This window comes from Ictalurus furcatus, chromosome 22, assembly GCF_023375685.1.
Source record: "Ictalurus furcatus strain D&B chromosome 22, Billie_1.0, whole genome shotgun sequence".
Classification (NCBI taxonomy): domain Eukaryota; kingdom Metazoa; phylum Chordata; class Actinopteri; order Siluriformes; family Ictaluridae; genus Ictalurus; species Ictalurus furcatus.
The window spans coordinates 16128192-16148790 of NC_071276.1; the positions used below are offsets into that span (position 1 = coordinate 16128192).

At 41.8% G+C, this 20599-nt stretch overlaps 1 protein-coding gene across 3 annotated transcripts; it reads right to left on the minus strand.

The window, feature by feature from the left end:
• Window positions 1-1140: 1140 nt before the first annotated feature.
• Window positions 1141-18616, minus strand: ehmt1a (euchromatic histone-lysine N-methyltransferase 1a). 3 transcript variants are annotated; one of them, XM_053610239.1, is made up of 24 exons: window positions 17742-18614; window positions 17241-17341; window positions 14436-14833; window positions 14148-14259; window positions 13930-14048; window positions 13423-13657; window positions 12893-13038; window positions 12578-12721; window positions 9832-10049; window positions 9617-9709; window positions 9121-9203; window positions 8884-8990; window positions 8640-8762; window positions 8090-8191; window positions 7734-7838; window positions 7069-7223; window positions 6680-6847; window positions 5581-5722; window positions 5393-5470; window positions 5127-5242; window positions 4887-4973; window positions 1913-1991; window positions 1576-1751; window positions 1141-1482 (listed from the first exon to the last, which is right to left on the minus strand). In XM_053610239.1, exons 2-24 carry the CDS (start codon window positions 17260-17262, stop codon window positions 1272-1274), a joined length of 3219 nt encoding a protein of 1072 aa, XP_053466214.1. In that variant the 5' UTR covers window positions 17263-17341; window positions 17742-18614; the 3' UTR covers window positions 1141-1271. The 3 variants fall into 3 exon arrangements, with proteins under 3 accessions (XP_053466214.1, XP_053466215.1, XP_053466216.1); XM_053610240.1 differs by lacking the exons at window positions 17241-17341; window positions 17742-18614 and having other exon boundaries at window positions 14347-14479; XM_053610241.1 differs by lacking the exons at window positions 1141-1482; window positions 1576-1751; window positions 1913-1991 and having other exon boundaries at window positions 4894-4973; window positions 5093-5242; window positions 17742-18616.
• Window positions 18617-20599: the final 1983 nt, after the last annotated feature.

The following is a 20599-nucleotide window of genomic DNA, read 5'->3' on the forward strand; positions in this document are numbered from 1 at the left end:
GATAAACGTGCCACGTTAGTGGAATGTGAATCAATAAGGATAAAATATGGCAGAAGAAGACAATGAGACTACTCCTGCACAAGGTTGAGGGAATGGTGTGCAATAGATCTGTGTTGTTTTGGCCTTTTTTTTTTTTTTTTTTTTTTGGAAGAGCACAGGATTTGATGCAGCTGGAGGCAGTGCACTGGGCCAAACATTGATTGAAAGTGCCTAAACACTTGGTCTGGCTGTTTGGCTCATAGGAAACGAGTTGCAGGGAACAATAAACTCAGTTGTGCAATTTTCTTCTGTAAACCTCATGTTTCTAGATAAGCAGAGGATTTAATGTTGGCAATGTAAGCCTCGTCACGGAAATGCGTTCTGTATATTACAACATCGGTCTGTAACGTTGATGTATCCATGTTTTTCATTATGTAAACTTTTCCTATTGTAGCGATCCATACGGAAGACCTTACCTAACCTGAGCTTTTTTGGCTCGATTCCTGTTCTGGTGTCCAAATGATCTCCTCTATTAAGAGTCTGGCAGATAACCAGCTGTTAATACACAGGAAGCTTAAACACATCCAGGAGAATAATCTGAAACCAGGCATGGTTATTTTGCAGCTGCGTAATTTCACCAATCAGTGGTTTTTCGCATTGCTAGGCAATTCCTTCAGCAATTGAAACAGAAACTAAATAAATGTTAGGATGTTAAATACATAAGCGACATAAGCTATATCATCCAAGGATGGAAATGGAATAAAAAAGTGATAAAAAATGAATAAAGACAGCACCTCGAGCGTATAATAGAAAATATCTACAAAAAGGCTTTAATCCGCACGGTTATCATAATTATAAACATTATACAAAGATAATAACATTGGGATGACGGGGGAAAAAAAATGCATAATCCCTAAAAAGCTGTTAAGAGTTAAGCTTTATCTTAAAAAAATGTTATCTTTAGCTTGATCTTCATCTGTCCCGGCTGTTTAAAAACATTATTGTTCAAATATATGTATTGCATTCTTATTTCATAATCCTTCCATCACGTTTTAAAAAAAAAAAAAAAAAAAAAAAAAAAAAAAAAATCACTTTGTGGTATAATTCTACCCAAATTCATGCGATCTGCTTTAAAACGAGCCTTTTTTTTTTTTTTTTTTAAAAAACGTCCTCTTTGAAGATTTAAATAATTATTAAAAATAATAATACGCCATGGTAGCGTACCACCAAGAAATACGAACAGGAAGTGGTCCATGAACAGTTCATCTCTGCAGTGTCCTCACAGAGGCAGGTCAGGTTTGGCTTGCTGCTTGTCCAGTGTTGGCTGAGCGAATGTGCCGAGTGCAGGCTACCTGAGAGGAGCTCCGGTCGGTGGGCGTTTGGGCCGAGCTGTCCACATGGCTGTGTGCCAAACCAGCCCCCGAGTGCCTACAATTAGCAGAACTGCACTGACAGTTGAAGTACTTCCTTTTAATCTCCCAGTACTGATCTCCATAATCAAACCTTAGGTTAAGAAGAACGAGAAATCAGAACGGGAGGGTGGGGGAGTGTGAATTGATCAACAGAATGATAAGAGAAGAAATAAGAAAGACTTACCCCAGCTCATCTCCAGCCCGTATGGGTTTGCAGGAGAACAGCGCGATACGTGGGAAGCGCAGGTCCTGGTGTTTGGTGAACACTCGCACAGGAAACAGATTGGGCTCACACAGGTGGTTCATAAACCTACTGACATTGCCATAGAACTGGGCATCGATGCAGTAGACCTCGCCAACCTGCGAGGGGGAAAAAACAAAACAAATTAAAAGCATTTATTCCATCCAAATGGGGGCAAAAGTAGACAATGAATGTGGCTGAGAACCTACAGCACAGCCTGCTGGCCAGATACAGCTCAAAGCTCCGATGTCTGCTTTGGACACAGTAGTACAACACTGACCTTATTGTCCAGGTTGAACATGTACGAGTCGTTGTCTCTGATGTTCGCTTCTCCGTCTGAAATGATCTCGCCGGCAAACCTACACACACACACACACACACACATAAACAGCAACGCCACAGGGAAAAAAAATGATTTGGTCCAAACACCAGGAAATGAATCCCGGATGAATAATTAATAATAACTATTATGGTTCCCTTTCTGAGCTCCATTTTGTATTCAATTAAAATCCCTTTTCTGGAGAGGAGACTATTTAAAGGAACACTCCAGCATTTTATATCGAATCTCCATCAACAGCAACGTACACTACCGGTCAAAAGTTTGTGGACGCTCGACTGCTGTTTCTCATGATCTTAAAAAGCTTTTGATCTGAAGGTGTGCGATTAAATGTTTGAAATCGTTGTCGTAGACGAAAATATAATTGTGCCGACGTATTCGTTTCTTTCATTAGAAAACGAACATTTTATTTTCAAGAAAATCTTACAAAATGGCTTGGAGAGAAATATTCCGAAAAGCAGCCGATAAGAGTCCAGTGTAGGTGGGAACTCCTTTAATACTGTTTAAAAATCATCTCAGGGAAATACGATTGAGAAAACGCCAAGAATACATTTCTGGAATTCCTAGACAAAAAGCGTGTCTACTTTTAAATTGCTAAAACATGAAATTATTTTGATCTATTTAGGATTTTTTTTTTTTAATCACAACATAATTCCCATAGTTCCATTTGTGTTACTCCAGAGTTTTGATGACGTTATTATTATTATAAAATGTAGGGGGGGGGGAATCAATAAAGAATGAGGGTGTAAACTTTTGAGCGGTAGAGTATCTACAGTGCATGTGTGATCAACACGGACATGTAGGATAAGATTCCCATCTACTGAAAAAAAAAAAAAAAGAACAGAAAACCTGTTTACTCAAAACTCACTTAAAGCTGTCAGTCAAAGCTCTAAACCTGTATAACTCATCCTTTAACAGATTCGATCCCACTCTTAGAAACACGAGATGTTAGAAATAAGGGATGTCTCCACTGCTAACAAGTAAAGTACTTCTTGTTACGAAATTTGTATGCCTCAAATACCCTTAAAATATACCATGACCATGTTTGGATGAACGGCAAAAATTTTATTTTACGATATTGCACAAAAAATGGCGGCCTGATAGAACAATGTTAATTGCAAAAAAAATCTTAAGACAGCCAGAAATGTACCTTGAGTGCCTGAACATGGACATGTAAGTATCTTCTGTGCATGGCAAACAGGAAGAAAGCTATTGAATAAAAGCTATTTCAGACGCTTGACCTTTTCCAAAATCTAATCAGTTCATCTGCTGGTTACAATTATCATTCAAACATTCAACCACTCGTTTTTGAGATCTTGCTCTGAGGATAATATCGGACGGACACACAGACAACCCAAAACCATAATCTCTCCACCCCCTAGTGGCAGAGGAATGAAAAATGAGGGTTCATTTCCTAATTAAAGTTTCTAAGCTTCCTAAAAGAGTTCTTGGAAATCCGTTCTGATAAAGAGCCTTGTGAAGTGAAGAATCCTTATAGATACAAATTTCAAAGTCAAGTGGATTTTTATTGTCACTCCTCTATATAGCTTGTGTACATTGGAACAAAATTAGGTTTCTTCAGGACCGTGGTGCAACACAGAACAGTACACAAGACTACACAAGCTGCAAATACACAGCAGTGTGAGATGAGTGCAAAACAATAAATACACAGGACAATAGATACACAGAACATGGAGTGTAAACTGTAAGCTATTGCGTAATGTAGCAGCAGATTATTTTCTAAGCGAGTATGGAATATGGTGTGTTTTTTTTTTAAAAAAATTTTGGACTAACATTGTTGTGTGGTAGTGATACCACAAAATGTTCTGGAAAGTGTTATAACTGGATGGATTGGATAAAACTCGTCATTCCTCTTCAGTAGGTGTGCTTTTTTTCCCCTGGTTAGGCTAGCAGTGGATCTGGAACTGAGGCTGGAATGCACCCTAGATGGGATGCCACACCTTCACAGGGCACCATGTGCACACACATACACACACATTCACATCAGGGGGGATGGAATTTAGCATAGTCAATCCACCTACCAGGTTATTTTTAGGAGGTGGGATGAAACCGGAGAACCTGGAGCAAACCAACACTGACACGAGGAGAACACGTGAAACTCCGTACAGACAGAAACCTGAGCTCAGGATCAAACAGGAGCTGTGAGGCAACAGCTCTACCCTCTGCCCCACCATGCCACCCACTATACTGTTTTTCTTTTTATTAAAGCGCACCTATTATGGTTTTGAAACGTGCCTAGTTTTGTTTTAAAGGTCTCATACAATAGATTTACATGCATCCAAACACTTTAATGTGCTCCTAATTTAAACTGCAGCATGACCCCCCCGACCCCCCCCGTGTCACAAACGACTCGTTAAATGATCCGTTCTAAAGGATTCATTCTAAACTCCTTTCAGAGAGCATACTCTGCTCTGATTGGTCAAATGTCCCAATCTGTTGTGATTGGTCTACCGCTGTCAGCGTGTTTCGAAAAGGAAACGCCCACTACCGTAACGCCTTTCAGCTCCGTCTGTCAGCCGATGAAGACCAGAGGCGGGGTTTTTTGTTACAAACCTACGTAGGTTAGTACAGGAAGTAAAGTCTGGAATCACTAACGACTCGTTTCAGCTGTTCAGAATCGATTCCTTTTTTTGGGAGTCAATAACTTTGATTATTTGATTATTATGCGCTTTGATTATTGAAACTTTGCAGACTTTTTTACATTTGCAAAAAGCTCTATAACACACTACATGAAAGGTAATATCTGAAAAAGCACAACAGAAGCACTTTAATATTCCTTGGTGGAATTCAGTAACTGCCCTCAAGTTTGAGTTTTAAGTAAACAGGTAAATGTGTTAATAATGTTGTGATTTCTACCATGACATTTTAATGGATGTGAGCACTTTAAAGGCCTTACTCGCATATGAAGGCTCCTTCAGGAATATCCTGCAGAGCTCTCACACCCCAGCCCATTTTAGCAGTGCGAAAGACTTGCAGTCGTACCCTGATGACACACAAACACAAACAACATGCTGTCGGTAATTCGAGTCTAATGAAAAACTCGTCGTAAAAACACTCGGCACATTCACGTTCGCATGCTGCAGAACAGAAATAGTAGTGCACCTAAAAGGGTCTGGAAGAGCAAACGCATTATTACCGCAGACGGTTCTGCACCACTCTGTTCCGGCACGTTCTCCAGCACGCGCAGGCGTGATTGCATTCGAACAGGAAGGGCGGGTCTTCCCTACAGAACTCATGCAGCAGACGGCCTTCCTGCACACAGCACAGACGACGATGATTAGAGAAACTTTCTGGTGATTGTGCAAAACCACTTTCTGTCATCGCACAGAGAAACAGAGCAGCAGAACACTGACTGATTCTGTCAAATAGTAAACATTTCAAATACAAAAGGTATCATCTTACCCTGTCATACCAGCAGCGTATACTGAGCTGGCCACAGATGCAGCTGCTGGACGAACAGTCGTCTTTACATGTGCAGTGCTTCCACCCAGACACAGCAACAAAGATACAGAAATCGAAATCAACTACCAAGAACGACTGTGTTACTCTACAGAAATATACCTGTGCATGTTTATGTCAGATTCTCTCACCTGTAGGTGTGTGATATTTTCATCAATGTTCACCTGAGTGGTGAAACAGTTCTCGGGGACGTATTTGAAGTTTGGACAGGGCTCTTGGTCCACTCCGTTCACGCAGGTCACCGGGACGTCCTCATAACCCCGAGACAAATCTCTGCGTAATACCACATTAAACAAACATCTGAAGACCTGAGTACTCTGTTTTTAGTCGTGACATATGTTATTATATTGTTTTTGCCTTGTTTTTCATCAGTGTGTGTGTGTGTGTATATATATGCATTTAACATGCATGTATATGTGTAGATATGGCTGTATATACACTACCGGTCAAATAAAGGGGGCTAAGTAAAGAATGAGTGTGTCTAAACTTTTGACCGGTGGTGTACGTATATATGGATATAGATATGTTGTATACTTACTGCTTTTTCTATCATTTGAATGGTTTTAATGTTTTCTCTCCCCCACAGACATAATTATATCTTGCATGGAATTTTAATTGGGTTTTTTTTGTTACTGTTTGTCTTTGTCGTCTTGTTTCATCTTTGTTCTTTGGGGTTTCTTTTGTGTAATTGAAAACCAATAAAAAGTTAACCATCTGAAAACGATGACACTGCCAGAAGCGCTGCCACTGTAAATGCGAAACATCACAAATCTGCCAAAATATCATCTTAGTATATTATTATTATTATTATTATTATTATTATTATTATTATTATTATTGCTGTTGTCGTTGTTATGATATTAAACTGCCTACAAGTTTGTCTTACCTTACGTTGACTTTTTTTTCTTATATTGTAATTTTGGTGGTTTATTTTGTTTTCTCATTCTTGAAGAAAAATTCTCGATTTCCTTCTTCCTGTTTTCTTTGTCCCCCCCCCTCCTTGTTTATACTTGATTTCTTCTCTTTAATATTTTCTTTCAATCACAGACATACTTTCAGATTGTTCAGCTTTTTTTTTTTAAAAAAATGATAAATTATAACGCATTTGTTTAACACTGTTGTTTTCTTTCATCCCTCCACCATTTCTGCTCCTTACAAGCGCAGAATTTCCAGCAGATTGCAGAGCTGTAGAATTTAAACCAATCTGATTGAGGGAGATGCTCGAGCTACCTGCAGAGGAGCTGCTCTCCCTGACGGTCTCTGCCTCTGCGGGCGTCAGTGAGCTTCTTGCTGGTGTTAAGGATGCTCCACACCTTGGAGTTGATGCTACAGCAGTCCAAAGGAGTTTCTCCATCCTTGTTCTTCAGGTTCACATCTGCTCCTCGGGACAGAAAGAGCCTGCGTACAGAGCGATTTGTTACAACTACGAAACATGGCACAATCTGCAGGTCTGAAAAAAAAATCTTTACTCCAATTATTGGAGATGTAGCGTATCAGACTAATCAGTCATAGTAATAAGAAATGTCTGATACAGGACGGTCTTTGGTTAAACAAATACAAGCAAGTGTATTTAACTAGACTGGACCGTATTAGGACGAACCCCACTGCTCCACACTCACATGACACAATCCATCTGGTTCTGTCTGACAGCGACGTGCAGAGGCGTGTCCCCGTGTATGTTCATAGTATGCAGGTCTGATCTGTTCTCCAGCAGCAGTTGAGCGATGTCAGCACAGCCGGCAAACGCTGCCCAGTGCAGGCAGATATTCTCCTCCTAGAAGTAATTATATCACAAATAACTTCTAAAGCACAATATAGGAACCTTTAATGGTCTCTTTTACTCTGCAAGAGTTTATAAACATTTATAATAAAAAGTAAGACATTTAATCATTATGAGAATGTGAAATGTGAATTTTAAAGGAGCAGATTGGAAATATTTAGAGCCTTTTGTTGGCTGCATGGTGAAACACAATTACATGGAAAACCCTGACAAGTCCTTCCCTTCCTCTCGGACCCCATGAACTTTACTGACAAACTGTAAATACCTCCGAAAATCTGGGGTGGACCTGGGGTAAATCTAGGGCAGACTTAATTTTAGGGCCATAACAATCTAAACAGGAAAAAAAACAATGAAACAGGCCAGTCTGATTGTATGATCTAATTGCAAGTCAGAGTATTTAAGGCATCTTTGAAATGTACACAATATTGAAAGACTGGAAATCCTTTTCCAATTTACAAACTGCATCTTTCAAGCTAAACGTCGCTCTTCAAATCCGGCACCCACCTTGTCTCTCATATGGATATCAGCTCCGCGGGCGATCAACAGCTTCGCCTGCTCTGTGTGCAAGTTTTCAGTTGCCCAGGTGATGGGGGTCCAGCCTCCGTCATCCTGACAACGATCAGTTCCCATATAATAACTCACAATCTGGTATCTAAAGTATCACGTCAGAGCTTCATGAAATCCCTCTCACGAGTGCTCATAAATCTAAATAATACGAGTCACTAAAGTATGAAATTATATAAATAAAGTGCAAACCACACTCTCAGTCTACTCCGTGGACACTTATCTGTCTCAGGTCTAGATCGGTACACTGTATATGGCAACTGTACTCAGGAAGAAGTGCACAGATCACTGCATACCTTACAGTTAACATCTACAGAGGCAGTGGAGAGGAGATGCTGCAGTATCCCGATGTGGCCTCCTCGAGCCACCATGTGGATACATGTAGAGCCCCTTATATCCTGGGAGAAGAGAATCAGATAGCAGTAGAGTGTTTAGTACAGCACTACAGCGTACCAATTAGGTAGGGCACTTACAGAGCTGACTTCGGGTAGGAAGAATGAAATCTGGACCATTTAAGCAATAGTTTGAGAAATAAATTACATTTACATCCTTACTATATGAGTGAGTGAGAGTGTTTGTGTGTGTGTGTGTGTGAGTGTATGTGAGGTGAGTGAATGTGTGTGTGAGTGTGAGTGTGAGAGTGAGTGAGTGTGTGAGAGTATGTGTGTGTGTGTGTGTGTGAACAAAAGCTGTATCTCAGCTGTAATGTCTTTAATGAAGTGCATTATTAAATTCAGAGCCTGCACTGTGTTCCATTAATGAACATTTCACAGCTTTAATTCTGCAGTGTTCCTGTGCTGCTATATTAATCCCCACAAAAGCACACAATCACTTCCCTGCTCTTACCTTGTGCGATGCGGACGCCCCAGCCTTCAGAAAGTACTCTACTGTCTCAATGTGGTTGTTCTCACAGGCGTCCATCAGAGGAGTGCGCTGCTGATTGTCACACGTGTCCAGGTTTGCTCCCGCCTCAAAGTATCACACACACAGGGCTTTCAGACGTGCATTCATAACCAACACTCTGCATTCGGAATAAATCACTGAGATGACAGGGTGATGTTAGCGGCCGCGTGGGGCTTTTCCACGATACCTGAACCAGGATGTGGCAGATCTCTTTATGGCCCTCAGCGGCGGCGGCGTGGAGCGGGGTGCGCCTCCTCTCGCTCTCCATCTGCAAGTTGGGGTCGGTTCCTTCCACTGATCGCCACAAAGACGATGCATGATTACATCAGTGCTCCACAAGGGCAACAGGAACACTATGCAGCTGTGCAATTACGTAATGTCTGAATCTCTGCTACGTGATGTGATTATACATACAGCCCCTTACCCAGCATGTGCATGACCTGCTGAAGCTCTCCTCGCTTAGCTGAGAAGAAGAGCTGCTTCGGGGGAAGCTTTGAGCTTTTATATCTTACAAAGAGGTCAGGAAAAAAGGCATGTAATTAATTCATCAAATATTTCCGCACTGCTCTTAAGTTAGGAATAGGTGAAGTTTCTTAATGTCAGCCAAATCAAAAATGTACCGGAGACAAAAATCTTTTGATAAAGAATAATAAATTAATGGCTTGCCATGGTATTTAATGGGGGGGAAAGGAGAAGTGCCTACATATTCAGATTCTTGAAATTGGAAAATCTGGATACTTGGATACTCTGTAACCCCATTTTCCCAGAGTAACCCAGTGTTAACCCATAACAGGAACGTTACATACTGGAACATAATAAGCTCTAATATTTTAATAATTAATTGCCAAAAGGTATTTAAGCACAAAAACCTGTTCTACAAAATTTAGAGCAACTTGTAGACATCAGAAAGAAAAGCTTACTTTCCATCCTCCAGTGCTTCCAGTACCATCTCCAGCGACTCTACAGCAGGTTCCACAGGTGTACCAGCAGGTGAGGAGTCTGTTCTTGGGTTTCTGTAAAATATAAATCAATCGATACTTTAATAATAAAGACATGATCCTGGCACATAAACGCTATATAAAATAAATACAATCAAAAGCTATAAAAGGTATAAATGCTGTGGCCGTGAGCCTACTCTGCCGAAGCGGAGTCGCCTTTGTCTCCAGGTAAAGCTGCCGCAGTGATGGCCGGCGTGGGAGTAATAGGGGTGGCTTTATGGATGGTGACCTCTTTAGCCTGGCTAGCCTCCTCACCGCAGTGAGGGCAGAAGAGCTGGCCGTGAATCGTCGACGCACAGCTCTGGTGGAACCGGTGAGAGATGTGTCCGTCCGGCTGGCATTCCATAAACGTTCCCTGAAGAGTGAAGAGTCAACTTTCAATCTTCATTGAATACATTTTATTGATTTTTTTTTTTTCTTCTTCTGGAAAAGACCTGGTGTACTATACATGACCTGCAGTGAATTTTTGCCATTTGGATTCTATTACAAAAAATATCATTTATAATATACAGTATATATATTGTGGACACTCGACTAAAATGTTTCTCATGATCTTAAAAACCTTTTGATCTGAAGGTGTGTGATTAAATGTGTGAAATCGGTGTTGTAGACAAAAATATAATCGTGCCGACATATTCATTTCTTTCATTAGAAAACTAACATTTTATTTACAAAAAAATATTTGTTTAAACAAATGACTTGAAACGAAGACAAGAATACATTTCTGGAAATTCTAGGCAAAAAGGGCATCTACTCTGAAGATGATAAAATACTAAATTATTTTGGATTTTTTTTTATCACAACATAATTCCCATAGTTCCATTTGTGTTACTCCAGAGTTTTGATGATTTTATTATTATTCTAAAATGTGGGGAAAAATAAAAATAAAGAATGAGTGTGTCTAAACTTTTGACCTGTAGTGTACAATGCAGGATAGTAGACCAAAACATCAGCTTTATAAATATTTCTTCTGTAATACGAGTGCCTTGCTATTTAAATCCCACATCTTCAATAAAAAGTACCGGCAGTAAAGTATAAACATTCAGATCAATTCCACTGACTAGTCTTGTACATTATGTATTCATGGTGAATGATATGCTCTGTGTTTACAAGACCCAGAGGATCCCCTCCCTTCGCTATACCACAGTCCTTAAAGGCAACTCTCTGCACACAGCGGCCATCGTGGCTGTTACTATAGACTGGGCGCATAAGTACTTAAATAAAGCGAGACCTAAAGATTGCTTCAATTTGGAAGTGATTATCAGATCACACGGTAGGTTCCCAGTTATTATTCATTAGAAACATTTACATTTATAGCATTTGGCAGATGCCCTTTTCCAGAGCGACTTACATTTATCTCATTTTATAACAATTGAGCGGTTCAGGGTTAAGGGCCTTGCTCAAGGGCCCAGCAGGGGCAGGTTGGTAGTGCTGGGATTTGAGCTCACGACCTTCCGATCAGGAGTCCACGGTCTTAACCACTGTCTTAATAGGGTGTGCACCTATTACAGTCTATATACATGTGACACACTTAAAAAAGGGTTCGTCTAGGGGTCTTTAAATGGCAAATTGTTCTAGCTTTTCCGAATATCCCTTTAAGCTGTTAAGCATGTACAGTTAGATAGCGGCCCTGAGATTTAGCTATTCTTAGTTTCATAGTTTAGTTCCATGGATCAAGATCAAAGCTACATATGTATTTGCTAAAGTATTAAGCCAGCATGCTACCACTAAATAGGCTCTAGAGCCGCATTTCCACTGCAGGAACATTCCCCAGGAACTAGGGACTTTTGAAGGTACTCTGTGTGTTTCCACCGCAGGGACCAGGGTCTAAATTAAGCTCCGGGTAAAATATTTCCCCCTCGGAAAGTGGGAGGTGGTACTTTTTCAAAGTTCAAGAACTTTGCAGGGAGGGACTTGGGCACTGAACATGCTGATTTGTTGATTGGCATGCATGCCGAGTATGCCAGTATTTATGCCGAGGACGAAATACAGCGGGAACTGGAAACGGCGAGCCGTGATGAAAAAGTATGCTCAAAAATATCAAGTCGGTTAAGCGAGCCGCGCGTTGTTCACATGGCGCAAACTCGAGAAATTAAAACAGGACTACAAGAACGTTAAGGATCACAATAATAACAGGAGCGGTTCCGATCGGCGGACCAACAAGTGCTTTTCCGACCGGACTAATCTGCCTAATCTTCACGGTACTTTAGACCGCAACGGAAACGCAGACAAAAAAAGGTCTGGAGGAACCAAATTGTCCCTTGAAAAATGTTCCTGGGACTAACTGTTCCGGGTAATTTCAGTGGTTACAGAATAAGGAACTTGCTTGTAGCCTGATCTGTTTCCACAGAGCTAATTACAAGAACTTTATCATCTATGTATTTATATTCATCTAAACGAGATGCCAGGTTAAGAGTCATGCCAAGGCAAGCTTGGCTGCTGCTTTTAACGTGGAGAGAAAATTACAGGATAATGTCTCTAGTATAAGTACCTACATAATAATGTGCAGTGTTAGCTCAGTGATTAAGACGTTAAACTACTGATCAAAAGGTCATTAGTTTAAATACAAGCACTGCCAAGCTGCCACTGCTGGGCCCTTGAGCAAGGCCCTGAACCCTCAAATGCTCAGTTGTATAAATGAGTAAGTAAAAAGATGTACGTCGCTCTGGATAAGGGCGTCTGCCAAATGCCATAAATTTACATGTATATAACAACCAAAAATAAATAAATCCGTAAGGTCAGGTGCAGGATCTGTGTACGCATCTGACAGCTGTGGCCTTTTCCTGGTTGTGCCTTTAGAAATAATGTAATGAAGCTCTTCTGAATCACGGTGGGGAACCAGTAAACCGTCCCCTACCCGATAACACCTCAGACTGCACTCACGGCTCTGCAGAAGACGCCACAGCCTGGACAGCTCTGGTGTTTGACCATACCGGCCCGGTGATCCTCACACAGCACCAGCAGCGGGATCCGCGGAGACGGCCGCATCATCTCCTGCTTCTGGATCGGTCTTCGACATAAATTCAGCTACGTGTGCAGAAAGCGGGGAAAAGGGCGTGTCAAAATTCATAATAGACAGGAAGCAAAAAAAAACTAAACTAAAATGACAGTAAACAGAAATAGTTTCAACCAGAGAGGCATCGAGAGGAAGTAATAGACGCACAGGAAGTCAAGAGTGTGAGATAAAGAGAACAATACCTTCCCATCTACACCCTCTACAGCCATGCACTTTCCCTCCGCCAGCGTTACTACATCCTGGTTCCTGGGTGTTTCCATACGGCAGCTGCACAGCGGCGGCTCCAGTGTCTCGTCCGACTCCATATTTTCCTTATCCTCAGGCAAACCTGTAAAACAGCAGCTGTTCCTCAGATCTTCTGTAAGCAACAGGTGCAACAGCTGATAAACATCTGAACGGGTTTTGCTGAAAGGTTACAGGAAAAGGTAACTGTTTAAAGAAACCCATGTGGCACCAAAAATACCTCTTCAGGTTAAAGATAAAGATAATTGGCGTGTCAAATCTGCCATCTTTAATTTAAATACCATGCTAATACTATGCTAAATACCAAAGAGCTTGGGTTTGCTCACTACATAGAATAGCCCACGATAATGATCATGTCTAGCTCAACATCACGCTATCTCCTGCTTTCAAAAAATCACTTAGATCTGGATTTGCTACCGCGCCGTATTGTCTGATGCACAACAGCGGTGTAAGTGTCCATACAGAGCACCTGTGTGTATAGCTGTGAAGACGCTCTCCTGCGCCAGGGTGTGTAGAGGCAGCTCTGTATATTCTTCTCTGAAGTTTTCGGGAGATTTCACACTTTCGCTTTCGTCCTGCAGTTCGGCGGCGACCGCTTCAGCCGCTCTTCCGCTCGGCTTCTCGTTCCCATCGACGTTTGTCCTGGGTTTAAAAGCCTCCTCTAAGGGCAGCTGTAACCCTTTGACTCCGTGTGATACCGGTTTCTAACGACAACATACAATAATCTTGTCTTTACAAGCAGGCAATAGAGAGGAAAGAACAAAGTGCTGTGTCAAATCCCTTTAAAATATGTTGTTTTTTTTCTTGAACTATTTAAAAGATTTAATATTCAGATGGGTTAGCGTATTAACGAGCTTATGATTTTACGCCGCAACAGATAGAACGAACCACAAACGGCTTCCTGTTCACTACAAATGCACGCTAAATCATCGAAATATTAAGCAATAATGTGATATAAGAAGGTAAAACCACTCACTTGGCTGTGTGAGGTAGGTAAAGCGAGGTTCTGCTGAGCTGAGACTTTGGTTTTCTTCTTAGGAACAAAACTATACAAGCCCATCTTCCTTTTCTTCTTCTTCTTCTTCGTCGTCGTCACTGCATTGATGCAAAGGAAAAAGCAGTGCATTGTTGGCTCGTTCTCCAGGTAGCACTGGACGGCTGAGGAATCAGTAAGAGAAGAAGGGTAACACTGACCTGCTTGTGTTTTTGCTGAGATCTTCGGTCTCTGCGGGAGCTTTAACTGAGTAGACGGCATAATCTTCAACTCTGTGTCTTTCACCGAAACTCTTTTTTCTGCATTTAGGATCTGTACACGGAAACACAAAAACATAGCTCGAGACATTTGGATACTAAGGCTTTCGGTAATACACTGATGAGAATATGGTGAAATTACTTTAGTTAGTACTTCGTTGTTGTTTTTTTTTCTTATTTCCCATGTTCCTTGCTGAATAATGGTACTGTGATGCATATGGTGTATCTAACCTTGAGCGCATCTACAGTAGGAGCAGAACTGGCCATGGTCTTCCACGCCAAACGTGACTGCACCAGCGTAGACCTTCTATTTCCCTCCTCAGAGCCGTTCGAGCTTGTTTTGTCCATCTCTGATCTCCAAGAAGTCCTGGATGAGCTCTGAAGGGACTTAACTGCATGACTCTGTGCAACAGCAGGACCCGAACTCTTAGTCTCCTGAGGTAGGCATGTCGCTGGGGCTGAAACCTTAGCAGTGTGAGAGGATGTGGCTTTTGATGCAGTCTGTCCAGAAAGCAAATGAAGACCTGCTTCTGTGTCTTTCCGTTTTCTCTCCGAGTCCGAGCCTCCATCCTTGTGCTTAGGTTTCGTTTTCCTCCCTCGCTTTGATGCATCACCAGGCTTGTCCGCACCTAGAACGTTATAATTGTTCAAAAGACAGCCACAGTCGTTTATTAACTTCTTTTCACCGATAAGTTTGTACGTTCTTAGAGCTCTAGGAATGCCTGAGACATTGCTGGTTGACTGTAGCAAAGCATCTATACTATGCTTTGGGAACACAACCTCAGCATTTCAATATAATTAATAACAATCACGTTGTTCCCAATTTAGACGGTACTTTTGGTACACAAACGTGTAATTACTTTACCTAAAATTGTCTCACCATCTATACCACATGGCAATATTTTAAACTTGACAGTACAGAATAACCAAAATAATAATAATTTAGGTTATGACTGAGATCTCGGTTCTCTGACGTGATGGGAATATGGGAATATACCATTCTGCATAATCCTCAGAGATCCAACATTTCAACACATCAGGTCTAGTGGGACAGAAACACCACACAGACAGGTCACGTTCAAACCCTGGAGCTGTGAGGCACAATGATACCTGCTGTACTACAGTGCTGATCTTCTGGGATTCTACACACACACCAGTCTATGGAGTTTACACAGTATGGTACAACAAACAAAAAGCGTTCAAAACTAGGCGGTTCAGTTTCGGTGAGCCGGTCTACACTGTAGCCTCAGATTCCTGGAGTGGAACCCAGTTTGGTTTTCTGCAGTTGTAGCCCAACCAGTTTGGCATGTTGTGCATTCTGGGATATGTTTTCTGCTCACCACGGTTGTAAAGAGTGATTATTTGTGTTCTCACAGCCTTCCTGTTAGCTTGAATCGATCTTGCCTTTCTCCTCTGACCTCTCTCAACAGCAAGCCGTTCCAGGCTGCAGAAATGCCACTCACTGGATGCTTGTTTTTTTTTGCAATATTCCGTGTAAACTCTCTCGTGCATGACAATCCCAGCAGATCACCAGTTTCTGAAATACTCAAACCATCCGGCACAAACAATCAAATACACCGAGATCAAGTTTTTCCCCAATTCTGATGTTTGATGTGAAAATGAACTGAAGCTCTTGACCCGGATCTGCACTGTACTCTGACCCTATCTATACGCTTCAAGCTGTGACGCACTGTGTGTTCAAACACCTTTCTATCACAGCCAGCATGAACTTTTTCAGCAATCTGCGCTACGGTAGATTTTCTCAGGGGTCGGACCAGACGGACTAGCCTTCGGTCCCCACGTCACCGGTTCAGTGGTTCTCCTTCCTTGGACCAATTTTAGCAGGTACTGACCTCTGCATATCGGGAAAACCTCACCGGAAAGACCTGCTGTTTTGAAGACGCTCTGACCCATCACAATTTTGGCCCTGGTCAAATTCACTCAGATCCTTACGCTTGCCCATTTTTCCTGCTTCCATCACAACAACTTCGAGAACTGACTGAATAATATATCCCGCCCCTTGACAGGTCCCACTGTAACGAGATACTCAATAGCTGCGTTTACATGGACAACAATAATCCACTCTTAACCGGATTAAGACCATACTTTAATTAAGAAACTACCATGTAAACAGCAATTTTTACTTACCTTAATCTAATTAAGGTCATACTCGAATTAAGCTCTAATCAAATTAAGACAGGTAGAGTACTCCTGTTTTAGTCGCATTATGGACGTGTATTACAGACATGTAAACACTTTAATCACATTATGAACGTCGTGTGAGAGCTTTCACCGCATTTTGCGACAGGACACGATCTCACACGGCAGTTTTACGTTTTACGGCGAACAAGAGAGTTCGGCTGCGTCCCAAACCGCATACTTGCCTACTATAGGCCTGTAGTGAGGAAAAATACATGTATCTCGGCTACTATATAGATGGTAAGTATGCGGTTTGAGACGCAGCCCACAGCTTCAGGCAGTTGTCTATTAGCACGTACAGCATGACAAATAATTAACTACACTTAAAGCGTTCGTAAAAAAAATTTAATAAAAACACCCAAAACTGTACACGGTACCATAACGAAGACGAAGTGTATGTCGATACGCGAAATTCTGGAGGGACGTCGGACGGCGTGGTGCGGTGACGTAATGACGCGGGCTGTTAATCTAATTATGTTCTACGACATGTAAAACGGGTACATGAAAGGAGTATTCTAAAAGCGACTCATGTAAACACCTTAATCACATTATGATCTTAATCAGAGTAAGGTCAATAATTAGATTACTGCTGTCCATGTAAACACAGTCAATGTTATTCACTTCACCTGTCTGTGGTTTTAATGTTACAGCTGATGGGTGGGGGTTTGAAGAGTAATAACTGAGTAATAAGTTTAAGGAGTTGATCTGTGGTTTTATGCAACGTCTACGAAAATACACATTGTGTCACTTATGCTTTATGAAAAGGTTTGTGATTTAAAATATTATCAGGGCCTGTTATGATTTATTCTCCTAATAATGCAAGTTAACTGAACTTACCAGGTCTTTTGGGTTTGGCCATGGCTCTGAGAAGACCACTCACAAGAAGATCCTGCCCAAGTTTTCCAGTTTTGCACACAGGAAGCAGACTGGCTGAGCAACTGCATGAAAAATACATTGATAAAGTTAACTCCAATATGATTCAAAAGTGCATTCATTCCCATTGCAATTAAATGTTTTCTAGTAACATTACACAGCAGCAGACAGTTTAATATACTGATAAGTTGCCAGTCGTGCAAAACAAAAATATAATATTCTACAAATATTTTGCACAAAAAACAAACAAACAAAAACAAAAATTAAGTAGAACAATCAAGCGGCTTCCTGTGAACCCAGCACGCGACCACCAGTGGGTTTTTTTTTTTTTAGCTAAGCTAGGCTAACGTTAGCGAAAACACCATTCATCAAAACACTAGGTTCAGGTAGAACTTGTGTATGTTTCAAAGCATTAAATGAGTCCAAGGTGTTCGAGTCGACTTCGAATGGGCGAACAATTCCTACCTGTTAAAAGAAAATATGCTTCATGTTAATAAGGAGGTTAAAAACCAAAGAAAGTTTAGAGGCAGCGCTTGCCTCACTTCCTCTGCCCCGGAGACTGGAAGCTAACCCGCCGCTGTGATTAGCTCGAGCGCCTCCTGCTGGCTGCTTCCTCAATCACCTCAGAGCTGTCACTCAGTTTTCTGTCTTCTATTTCAGTTTCAGTTCAGTTTTATTTGTACAGCGCAGTTCATAATAAAAAAGAAAAACCCCGCAGATATTCGTATGTAGATTTATATCCTTAATGAGCACGCCAGAGCAGTAGAAACAAGGATTGTTACTTTTTCACATCCATCCCATCCATCCATCCATCCATCTTCTATACCGCTTATCATTTTCAGGGTCACGAGGAACCTGGAGCCTATCTCAGGGAGCAACGGGTACAAGGCAGGGTACACCCTGGACAGGGTGCCAATCCGTCGCAGGGCACAATCACATACACACTCACACTCATACACTACGGACTCTTTAGACATGCCAATCAGTCTACCATGCATGTCTTTGGACTGGGGGAGGAAACCGGAGTACCTGGAGGAAACCCCCACAGTATGGGGAGAACATGCAAACTCTGCACATACAGGGCCACGGTGGGACTCGAACGCCCGAACCTGGAGGTGTGAGGCAAACGTGCTACCATCCCATCCATCCATCTTCTATACCACTTGCCCTACAGGGTCGTGGGGAACCTGGAGCCTATCCCAGAGAGCATGGGGTACAAGGCGGGGTACAACCTGGACGGGGTTCCAATCCATCGCAGGGCAGAATCACATATACATTCACACATCCATTCATACACTACGGACACTTTGGACATGCCAATCAGCCTACCATGCATGTCTTTGGGGCAGTGGTGAACTTACCAGGTGACTTGGCGGTTAAGGCTGATTGGAAGGTCAGGGTTCAAACCCCAGGCTGGGTCTGGGTTACTGATTGGAAGGTCGGGGGTTCAAGCCTCGCTGCCACTGTTAATGCCCTTAACCTGCTCCAGGGGCACCGTATCATGGCTGACCCTGCGCTCTGTCCCCAAATTCCTGGCATGCTGGGGTATGCGAAGACATGAATTTCACTGTCCTGTGACCAATAAAGACTCATTACATTACATTACCATGTCTTTGGACTGGGGGAGAAAACTGGAAGAAACCGAAGAAACCCCCACAGCACAGGAAGAACATGCAAACTCCACACACACAGGGCTGCGGCGGTAAACGGACTCCCAACCCTGGCGGTGTGAGGCAAACGTGATAACCACTGTGCGCCCTACTTTTTCGCATGTCTCTTCAATAGAAGCAAACAGAAATAGAAAAGCAAAGTCATTCTTAAAAAAAGAGACAATTATTTTCATTCTTTCCTGAAAACTTGTATTGTATTAAAAACAAATCTGTTTAGGTCAAACTTTAACGACTTAAAATGAAACAGGAACTATTAACAAGGCATGGAACATTTCCTGTGAGTATTCCCTGTAAGGAGTGTAGGAGGGTAGCTGAAATCATAAAGAAATGTATAAAAGTGAAAGAATGGCAAGGATGATATGAGTAAGGAACCTTGAGAGGAACCATATTCACAAGGGAACCCATCCTCCCCTGCTGGAAAAAAACAAAAAAACAAAAAAACATTAGAAACCCTCAGAGAATTTGTAAGGGTTTTAATGGGAATTGTATGGTTTTTATGGAAATTGTAATGGTCCCTGTGGGTCTACACTGGTAATTTGTTGCCTTCCATTGGTGGCATGTTATGTCTAGTGGATACCATTAATGACCAATAATGGTAATGGCAATGGTTTTAATGGTTAACTGATGGTTTGTAATGAAAACCATTAGAATTTCTGTGATGGTTTCTATAGTTTTTTTTTTTTCAGCAGGGTCTTCAGAGTCAGACCGGATAGTGGGATTATAAAGCCTTCCATCTTCCATCCATTTTCCGTACCGCTTATCCTACACAGGGTTGTACGGGAGCCTGGAGCCTATTCTAGGGAGCTCGGGGCACATGTTTGAAAAACATTCAATTATGGACTGCAGCCCATGTGCTGCTATATACAAATTGTCAGCACAGCTCTAAGCTATCTATCAATAGAATTTGGAGAAGCTGAGCAAGTATTATAGAGCATTTCCAGTATAGCAATGACGGTGAATGACACTGAAGTGCTAATGTATGTGATACAGCAGTGTTGGCAGGTTTTTAAATAGAGTGTAAAATTACTGCACTCCTACTAGAGAGAGGGTATTGCTAATCTTTTTCCATGCTGTGGGTATGAATCATCCTTTTGCTTTCCTTCAGTGTCAGTTTCTAAACACAACACTGCAGTTTGCTGGAGATTTCTCAACCAAACCCTGATACTGAGGTGTTAAAAACTCTCACAGACACTGTTGTGCTTGATGTACTCAGACCATGTCAGTGTTACTGCTGTGCTGAAATAATATATAATATATAATAATATCTGATCAGCAGTGGTCCATGGGTGGTCTAGATTTATTGTTTAATTGTTATATGATCCATATCACTGCCAGAGCCATGTCTTCCTGCAGTTCTCGCCTGGTTTCCCACTGAAGCTAAGCAGGGTTGAGCCTGGCCAGTACCTGGATGGGGAGACCTCCTAGGGAAAACTAAGTTCACTGCTGGAAGTGGTATTAATGAGGCCAGCAGGGGGCGCACACCCCGTGCTGTGTGTGTGGCCTAATGTCCCAGTATAGTGAAGGGGACACTATACTGTAAAAACAGCACTGTCTTTCGGATGAGACATTAACCCAAGGTCCTGACTCTCTGTGGTCATTAAAATTCCTAGGACACTTATGGTAAAAGAGTAGGAGTATAACCCTGGTGTCCTG